The 10,582-nt window shown below is 47.2% G+C and overlaps 1 protein-coding gene across 1 annotated transcript; it reads left to right on the forward strand.

Annotated features, from left to right (window-relative positions):
• The first annotated feature begins 4,077 nt into the window (after positions 1-4,077).
• LOC123172841 (glycine-rich protein DOT1) lies at positions 4,078-5,928 on the forward strand. Its single transcript, XM_044589743.1, has 3 exons — positions 4,078-4,122; positions 4,535-5,051; positions 5,144-5,928. Exons 2-3 carry the CDS (start codon positions 4,541-4,543, stop codon positions 5,536-5,538), a joined length of 906 nt encoding a protein of 301 aa, XP_044445678.1. The 5' UTR covers positions 4,078-4,122; positions 4,535-4,540; the 3' UTR covers positions 5,539-5,928.
• The last annotated feature ends 4,654 nt before the right edge of the window (positions 5,929-10,582 follow it).

Here is a 10,582-nt window from a genome sequence, read left to right on the forward strand (position 1 = left end):
ACCTGCTTACCGTGAGACCTGGTCTCATATAATTTTTTTCCCTTTCAGTCTAGGTTTTTTGTGCCTTTGTTGATGTTTGCGGAAGTATATTTATCTATATACCCTCTGTATGCTGGCCAATGTCCGTTGGGATTCCCTCGCGCATTATACCACAATAAAGAATCAAGTTCCATTGTGCATATAGCCAAGTATATATTCTAAGTTACTGATATTTCTCCCAGCGGCGTATCTTTCCTTCTTTATGGGAGTGAATTGCGGAAAATCACCATATTGAGTCCTCAGTTTGCAAAAAAACGCAAGTCTACGAATTTCTAGCAGAAACCATTAGTTCTCGGCCTAATCTTTTGTAGAGAACATTAGGTGGCTTATTTGGCCCATTTGATGATGATTATGACAGATGGAGCTCACCATTTGCTGATGTGGCCTAACCTCCACCCCTCCTAGGAAATGTTTTCCCTGGAAAAACTCCCCTCTCCCGGCGCGACACCGCCCTCCAAGTGCCGCCACCTCCCACCCGGCTACAACCCCGGTGCGCAGCTCCGGCACAAGCATAGCAAGCAGCGGCGGCATGCAGCTCGGGCACGACCCCGGCCTCCAAGCGGATCAGGCATCTGCGGCGACACACAGCTTGGGCGCAAGCGGCGGCGCTCTTGACCCCGCCCTCCCAGCGGAGCAAGCAGCGGCGGCGGCGACGCACAGCTCGGGTGCAAGCGGCGGCGCGCTTGACCCCGCCCTCCCAGCCAAGCAAGAAGTAGCGGCGACGCACTAGACCCCGACCTCCCAGCGGAGCAAAGCAGCGGCGCCGCGCCGCTCAGGCGCAAGCAGCGGTGGCGGCATGCAAGCAGCGACCTCAACGGTGAGCACATGGTGGCCGATGGCACCAAAGAGCATGATCGAGCCCCCACTGTCATGCCCCCTAGTCGTCGGCGACCCCATTCCAGCAGCACCGCCGTGGGCATGAGTCAGCCACCGCCTCCTCGTCTGGTTCTCATCTCACCATTGCCAGATGTGTATGCGACATCACCGGCCGAAGGCGACGAGCCGCCCTCTTCCCCCTCTTCTGCTGCAGTTCTGCGCATAGTCTGAAGCTGATTGTGTTTTGGACTTTTGCCCAAAGGGTGTCTATGCAAAAATAGCAGGGACTATTTGGTAAATTTGTATCACACCTTGTCATCACATGCAAGCCCCACATGTCAGTATCGAGGCTAAAATGACTATCGACCGATCAGTGTTTTCTCCAAAAGATTAAGTCGAGAATTAGTGTTTTCTGGTAGAAATTCGTAAATCGGTGTTTTCTACAAACCTAGGCGTCAATGTGGTGGTTTTATGCAATTCACTCTTCCACGTTTTCTAGTCACAAGGAGAACCGTTTCGTGAAACCTTCGCATCAGAGTTCAAGTCTCGACGGCTTTACCTAGATGTTCGCATTTTGCTGGAATTATTTCAGGATTTAAGAGTGCTATTCTTTCAGTGGTAGGTGACGTAAGCGCCTATGATGACTTCGTCACTCACTCCCACGATCTGCCGGTCTAGCAGAGTCTCTCAGAGATGCTCAACCAATCTTTATGAAACCTTGTGGTTATTATTTGCGTGTAATCCATGTAGCTCACACGACACAAGTGTAAAGAATTCCCCCGGCAATGGATGGATAGACTAGAATATATCTCAATGACGACTATGACCGAATACGAATAATAGAGCATCAAGACCTGAACCGGCTAGTAAACGGAAGAATCCGGATCAGCTCGATCTTGTCGGAATATGGCATTAGTAATATAAGGCCCGGATGCATGACTATCGTTTCGGTGGTGCCACTAGACTATCTAGCGCATTATCGGTTCATGGCAGCTGAATCGCGGATCTGGCATAGTGGCATGCCAGTTGTTGAGCTGATAGAGCCTAACCAACTGAGCTGTTGCTCAGTTCGGCCGAGATCAGCAAATTAATCAAAACCTATCCATCCACAGAGGGCAAATCGCAACAACCTGTGGTTAAGTTACCTGTATCCAACCCGGGTTCTCAAGCCTGCGAACTTAGTACGGTAATTTATTTATTCGTAGACTTATTCCGAGACTAAACAACACTATTTTTACAGTGAGGCGGGTCATAATGAGAGTATCATAGGTAATGTCATGCATGCCAACTAGACAATTTGATAAAATGGCTTAGAAATTAAATGAAGAAAGAGAGGGTTGACTATCATATCGTGATACCGTATCATAATAAATGATATGATACTATGTATCATGCATGATAACAGATAAACTTATCTATGATACTAATATAAGATACTATGCATCACAGAGCTAGTATTACACACTAATATCATATGCATGATACTATTTCCTTCCGTCTCAAAATTCTTCTCTTAGATTTGTCTAAATATGAATGTATCAAGTCACGTTTTAGTATTAGATATATCTGTATCTAGAGAAATCTAAGACAAAAATTTTGGGACGAAGGGAGTAACTTATAATACCCACTACAGATAGCCTGATAGACCATGCAGCCATCGCCAACGAGATGATGTCACCGCCCCCATAAATAACCATCATTGCCAAGTCCAAACCATGCGTCACAGCTTGTTTTGAGAATCCGCAGTGGACAAGCACAGTTATCACCGTTTCTGGGCTAAATTAGCAGTGATAATGGTAGTACTCCCTCCATTTTTGTATACAAGGCCACAAATCCATATTACAGGTACCAAGGTAAAAATTAATGGCTACTTAAACCAATGTTGTAAACTAGTCTTTTCTCCTTGCTTGACGTGTTAATTAATGTGCATTTATCTCTCCAACGCACAACAAGACAACTCTCTCACTCCTTGTTGGTTGATTAATACGGTGCATTCAAATCAATCTTCTCACTCCCGTATGCATGCATGAGGTATTAATGTCTTTGGTTGCTAGTACGAGGCAAACCTCATCAATTTTACATCGATTTGTGTTAGTGACCTTGTATAACTGCAAATTGTAATTTTGATAGTGGCCTTGTATACAAAAATGGAGGGAGTACTTTAATTACGGACTAAATCTCTAGAAATCTAGTAAAAGAATATTGCTACAATTAAAACTGAGAGCGAGGTATCTTGCTTATAGTAGTTGTATCATGTCCATCGTAAAAAAAACTATAGTGATTTTGGTGAAGAATGCCCGCAACAACGGAGAGAAGCGAAGCTCAGGTCTCTGATCAGCAGCTTTACGGACCTTCGAAGTAGATTGCCTAAAGCAAAACCATTGTTGTTGAAAGAATCAGAACGGGCAACGTGTTCCAGGACACACCATCGAACTCAAGAGCTGACACCCCGCACGACTACGACTTCAGAGAAGGAAACCAGAACTGTCAGACTCCAACTACCAACCCTACACAGGTTGCACCTTCTTCCAGCTGCCACCTACGTAGACAACCGTCTGCGTGTACTCTCGGATGACAAAACCTTCCTGCTCCAACGTGCCATCGAAGACAACGCCGCAACAACGGGGGCAGGGCAGAAGGAGAGACCCACATGGAGGAGTCGCCGCCGCCGCCTTGCTGACACCATCCATGAACATGAATGCCGCTGATCTGAAGGATCAGCAACACACAATGCCATCAACTCCGAAATGCCGCCGGTGTGGGAGTGAAGCTGAGGCAGATTTATTCGTCCGGGTATCGTTCCCACCACCTCAAAGGTGCACCACGACCTGCAAAACTAAGCCCTAACTACAGAGCGGAGGAACGGGGTGCCCCCTCGCTCCTGCTGTTGGAGCAGCGGTCGGAGGGAGAGGGAACCAGCCATGACAGGTGTAGTTGATAGGAGGTAAGAGGGTCGCCTCCGTAGTTGCCTTCATGTGGCGGCGGCTAGGTTAGGGAGTACGAATCTGCTGTTTTGCACCTTCTCCCAGTATCTAGTTGTGCATGCTTTAGTATTTATAAGACTGAGTATATGTGCGTATAGTATATATGAGTTTCTGTCCATATCGGGTTTGTTTAGAGAGTAAGGTGATCTCGCCCAAGGAGTCACGGCATAAACGCTGGCTTCTTGGCCTATAAATAGCTGGGCAGTCCGTCTTCCATGGCACAACAGCTTCTGCTTCCCCGGAAGAAAGAAAGAAACTCTCCTCTCTCCATCGATACAACAAGGTACCACAGGCTTATTTCGATCTTCATTCGCTCATTCCATGGCTTTTCCGATGCATGTGCATGCATGGTGACTGTTTGTTTAAGTAAATTGAAGATAATGATTACTATTATTGTATTTTATTGTAATATTGTGCATGGGAAATCAGTTTATATATTTGCATACACATACGTATGTAAATATGTGTTGTTCTACGTATAAGCGGCGTACCATTGCACGTTGATTAGTGATCATGTTGCTTCATTCTACTGCATGTAGTTGTGCGCGGATCGCGATGTAGTCCACGTAGGTACGCGGTATACACACACACACACACACACACTATATATATATATATATATATATATATATATATATATATATATATATATATATATTAAAAAATTATATTGCCTCCATCTAATTTGGTCACAGATCGAGATGATGCCTGCAATGGGAAAGGATATACACTTCGGATCATCAATTGGTGGCGCTGGTGGCACGAACACTGCTAATGGTGGTAATGGTGGCAATATTGGTGCTCCTGCCTCGCGGGCCGACTCTTGCGCCAAGCCGCAGCAGGAGCTACCATCTCTGACACATCAGTATGCGGAACAATACGTGTATGCATACCCAGCACCACCGGCATACGGCGGCCCTCCAAAGCCCCCGCCGGCGTATCGCTATGGCTATGGGTATGGTGGAGGTGGTTCTGGTGGGTACAGCTACGGCTACGGCTACCCCGAGCCCGATGGTATTTGGGATGAACCTGCTGGGGCATACGGCGGCGGCAGATACCACCCACCACAGCCGCCGTATTATCATGGCGGCGGTCGTGGTGGGTACCCTTCTCCTCAGTTTGGTCGTGGAGCTGGTGCTGGTAGCTATAGCTACTACGGCGGTGGCGGTGGCGGTGGGGGCGGATATCCTCCCAGTTCATCTCCGACTGCAGGTACGATAGATACTTATGATGCATGTAGCAGCTCGACACACACTACTCATACCACTTACTCAGTTGTTATGCTGATTCATGGATCGATTCAGGGGGAGGAGGAGGCGGCGGCGGTCATGGAGTCAGCAACGCCTACGGAGGGCCGCCGCAGCAGAAGCCGTACGTGAGCGCGGGGTGGCTAGCCGCCGGAGCTGCTACCGCCTATGGAGCGTACCAGCACCACATGCGCAAACATCACGGAGGAGGAGGACATGGGTACAGGCATGGGCACGGAGGATACGACGACGGTTGTACTTGTGGCGGCGATGGTTACGGTTATGGCTGCCGTGGCTGTGCCCCCCATATGCATATGCATGGCGAGTTCGAGCACGAAGAGCACACCAATATCAAGTACTCTGCTCATCATGACGGCAAGTGCAATGACGCCGTGAAAAAAAAGTGCAATGACGCCGCCAGCAGCCCGCCCGTTACAGTATTGGATAAATGAGCCAGCCAGCCAATCAGCGAGGTTCAACATGAACGGACTCCAAGCTCATCAATGTACGGTATGTACACTCCTCGATGAGCCTTGATCATCAGATCAGATGGATTCCTTATATTGAATAACTCATCCGTCCTGTACGTCCTAAACATTACAGATATACGCTGATTGGCTGGCTGGCTGGCTCATCTTCTGGTAGGGAGTAAAACTATATATAGTATATGTAAGCCAGGAGGCTGGCAAACGGTGCTCTAGCGGTTTGTGTACGAGCGCTATATGTGTGCAACCTAGTGTGTTGAGAAACCTATGTATGTAGAGTATCTGTGCCCAGCGAGCCATCACATGGTTGTCATGCTAATAAGCACATGGAACTGAATGAGACCTTATACTGATTGGTGTGTGTGTGTGTGTGTGTGTGTGCGCAACCTAGTGTGTTGATTCTACATATCTATCTATGTCCACAGAATAATTGTCTCAAGATATTCCTTATTTCTGTTTGGGAAATCAATCCAAAGGCACCTTTCCGGGAAGGCATCTCCTCTTACGTTCATTTGCTTTAGTGATTTGTGCGCTGGGGGCCATAGTTTGTGTTGTTTATTGCGATGCATGCTCAATTTTACCTCGGAAAATCAAAACCAAAGGCACCTTCGTAGGAAGGCATCTCATTCTGTCGTTCAATTGATTTTATTTGGCATTGATGCTACGCGCCTGAGTGCTAACTGATACGTATGACATTACGCACTACAACCACAGAAAAGGTCTTTAGTGATGGTTATTTTTCCACATTAAAGATGGCGACTAGACCCGTTATTAAATTATTAATGTCACTAATGCTAGGCCATTAGTGATACGTTTCGGACTCATCCCTAAAGCAATGATGATGGAGAATGTCAGGACCCCGACTCGATGTCACATCGATCTAGCCGGTAACACTTCATATCACTTTGCGGCCTCACGCACGGTATTCCCACGGGTGTCGCCTTACCTTTGCTCGGGACCGTTTGCGCCTTTTGGCTCACGTATATGATAGTGTCGCTAGCATCCATATGATAAAGAGCCCGGGCTGACATGACTAGTCGTAAACCCAAAGTGGCACAGACTTACAGGGACAGGCATCCATGACCCAGCTTCGAACGTGTCGGTCATCAGCAAGTGGGTCCGGGCTGTAGCACTGGGCTAACAGGACTCCGGTAAACCGGGCTGTAGCGGGCTAACAGGACTCCGGTACTCAAAGCGTGACATTTCCCCGAAGGGACAGACACAGGAACGAAGAAGGACACATGCCGGCCAGCCTAAGTGTTCCAGAGCAGTAGCAAGCTACCATGGCTCAGCGGTAACACTAGGAGACATTTCCCGGTAAGAGAGGCTACTAAAGATAAACAACTAGATAGTCAGATCCCACACATACCAAGCATTTCAATCATACACACAATATGCTCGATATGCGCAAATACAACGAAGCATCACAACATGACTCTACGACACAAGTACTTTATTTAAGGCTCAGGGAGCCATACATATCATACACAAAGGTACGGGTCTCACGACCCAACATACAAGTCATACAGTCATACAAACCAGCAGCGGAAGTAACTTGTCTGAGTACAGACAACTAGTAAAATAAAAGAGACTTGGAAAGCCTAGCTATACTACGTGGTCCTTCACAAGCTCAGGGTCACCACCTGGGTCTTTAGCCTACTCGTTGATGTCAACGTCTACATAGAACCCATCAAAAGGGGTTGCAGCGTCTTCTGTAAAAATGTAGATTATAGCAACATGAGTACAAAGGTACTCAGCAAGACTTACATCAGATCCTACATACATGCATAGTATCAAGAAGGGTTGGTGGAGTTATTGCAGCAAGCCAGCTTTGACTCTTGGCTAGGCTATCCTACGATACTCCAACTTGAAATGGTTTTGCGCACACGAGTCCACTACTCACCACTTCAATACACTACCGAGGATCCACCTCCGTCTTCCTACGGAAGAGCCATCCTCGGCACTCACACTTATCTTGAGGCTTTTAGTAGTTTCCATTTACTTGTCTATGAACTGTATAGGCAACCAAGTAGTCCTTTACCGCGGACGCGGCTATTCGAATAGATTATGTTAACCCTGCAGGGGTGTACTTCTTCATACACGCTCTCACCACTTACCATCGTTTACACGACATGTACTCGGCAACCTTCAAGCGGAAGCCCAACGTGGGTGTCGGCCACGACCTACCTAATCACCTAAGTCTCCAATCCAGGTTTATCGCCTATCCAGGTTCCATCCGCAGGGAGTCCGGCCGAGGTTTCCCATACGGCCCCGAACGATGTGTACAGGGGTCCGTGACACCTAACGGGTGCCCGGTATCCCCGGCCACGTACCTAAGTGTCAGGACCCCGACTCGATGTCACATCGATCTAGCTTGTAACACCTCATATCACTTTGCGGCCTTACGCACGGTATCCCCACGGGTGTTGCCTTACCTTTTCCCGGGACCGTTTGCGCCTTTTGGCTCACGTATATGATAGTGTCGCTAGCATCCATATGATAAGGAGCCCGGGCTGACATGACTAGTTGTAAACCCAAAGTGGCACAGACTTACAGGGACAGGCATCCATGACCCAGCTTCGAACGTGTCGGTCATCAGCAAGTGGGTCCGGGCTGTAGCACTGGGCTAGCAGGACTCCGGTAAACCGGGCTGTAGCGGGCTAACAGGACTCCGGTACTCAAAGCGTGACATTTCCCCGAAGGGACAGACACAGGAACGAAGAAGGACACATGCCGGCCAGCGTAAGTGTTCCAGAGCAGTAGCAAGCTACCATGGCTCAGCGGTAACACTAGGAGACATTTCCCGGTAAGAGAGGCTACTAAAGATAAACAACTAGATAGTCAGATCCCACACATACCAAGCATTTCAATCATACACACAATATGCTCGATATGTGCAAATACAACGAAGCATCACAACATGACTCTATGACACAAGTACTTTATTTAAGGCTCAGGGAGCCATACATATCATACACACAGGTACGGGTCTCACGACCCAACATACAAGTCATACAGTCATACAAGCCAACAGCGGAAGTAACTTGTCTGAGTACAGACAACTAGTAAAATAAAAGAGGCTTGGAAAGCCTAGCTATACTACGTGGTCCTTCACAAGCTCAGGGTCACCACCTGGGTCTTTAGCCTACTCGCTGATGTCAACGTCTACATAGAACCCATCAGAAGGGGTTGCAGCGTCTTCTGTAAAAATGTAGATTATAGCAACATGAGTACAAAGGTACTCAGCAAGACTTACATCAGATCCTACATACATGCATAGTATCAAGAAAGGTTGGTGGAGTTATTGTAGCAAGCCAGCTTTGACTCTTGGCTAGACTATCCTACGATACTCCAACTTGAAATAGTTTTGCGCACACGAGTCCACTATTCACCACTTCAATACACTACCGAGGATCCACCTCCGTCTTCCTACGGAAAAGCCATCCTCGGCACTCACACTTATCTTGAGGCTTTTAATAGTTTCCATTTACTTGTCTATGAACTGTATAGGCAACCAAGTAGTCCTTTACCGCGGACGCGGCTATTCGAATAGATCATGTTAACCCTGCAGGGGTGTACTTCTTCATACACGCTCTCACCACTTATCGTCGTTTACACGACATGTACTCGGCAACCTTCAAGCGGAAGCCCAACGTGGGTGTCGGCCACGACCTACCTAATCACCTAAGCCTCCAGTCCAGGTTTATCGCCTATTCAGGTTCCATCCGTAGGGAGTCCGGCCGAGGTTTCCCATACGGCCCCGAACGATGTGAACAGGGTTCCCGAGATACCTAACGGGTATTCGGTACACCCGGCCACGTACCTACCGCATCACATCCCACCCCTACGGTCAGTGCTGTCCACGGCCTCCAGTAGGCTACAAACACCAGAAACTACTTGCAACTCCTGGACGGAGAACTAGGGTGAATAAGAAGTCGAGAGGGTCCATTGGTTTCGGGCCCAATGCATGGTAGTAGCTGATTCTTAAATCACACATACAGATCTCAGTGCTTAAGGTCGGCTTCAATGAAACAACCCACCATGTACTCCTACATGGCCTCTCATCGATACCTTTACCAAATCGTGTTCACCACACCACTCTCATTACCGACATAATCATTTCACTCTAGCCCATCACCCAGATGAACCAGACCTGACACGACTCTAAGCATAGCAGGCATAGCAAGGTAGGAACAACACATACATATGGCTCAATCAACTCCTACACATGCTAGTGGGTTTCATCTAGTTACTATGGCAATGACAGGTCATGCAGAGGAAATGGGTTCAACTACCGTAGCACACAGCAGTTTGAATCGCGTTGTCTTAATGCAGTAAAAGAGAGCAGGAGCGAGAACATGGGATTGTATCGATATGATCAAATGGTTGGTTGCTTGCCTGATGGTTCGTTGCACGGATACGGCTCTTCGCTAGGGTAATCAGGGTACTCTTCGGGGACGGAACCTGCCGCAGAGAGCACCGATACACAACATTACCAAACAATATGCAACAATATGATGCATGCATGAAACATGGCAATATGAGTGTGTTGGGCTAATGCAACTAAAACCAGAAGGGTTTGATCAAATTTGAATCAAAGATTCAAATTTCAAATTCAAATATGGCCTTTTAAAGTGCTTTTCCTTGTTCTGATTAAAACATCAATTTAACTTGTTTGATCATGCATGAAAATAGTACAGATGGATAGATTTGATTTTTCTGATCATTTTTCATATATAATTTGTCCAATTTGGAATTACAGAATAAAAGTTATGAATTTTTGAAGTTTAAATAATATTCTGGAATTTCCTTATTTAATTTAAATCCAGAAATATAATTACTGCGTCAGCATGACGTCAGCATGATGTCAGTGGTCAACTGTGGCTGGTTGAAGTCAAGCCTGACGTGTGGGGGCCACACGTCAGTGACAGGGGGGTTAAACAGATTTAAATTAATCCTAATTACTAATTAGTGGCGCTGGGGCCCACTGTCAGTGTCAGGGGGGGTTGAC

The sequence above is a fragment of the Triticum aestivum genome, unplaced genomic scaffold (assembly GCF_018294505.1).
Source record: "Triticum aestivum cultivar Chinese Spring unplaced genomic scaffold, IWGSC CS RefSeq v2.1 scaffold25474, whole genome shotgun sequence".
Classification (NCBI taxonomy): Eukaryota; Viridiplantae; Streptophyta; class Magnoliopsida; order Poales; family Poaceae; genus Triticum; species Triticum aestivum.

What these genes read in the sequence shown, in the direction of transcription:
- LOC123172841 (XM_044589743.1), top strand. Translation starts at nt 4,541, where the DNA reads ATGATGCCTGCAATGGGAAAGGATATACACTTCGGATCATCAATTGGT. An exon ending in CAGTTCATCTCCGACTGCAG is followed by an intron (nt 5,052 to 5,143) that starts GTACGATAGATA and finishes GGATCGATTCAG; the next exon opens with GGGGAGGAGGAGGCGGCGGC.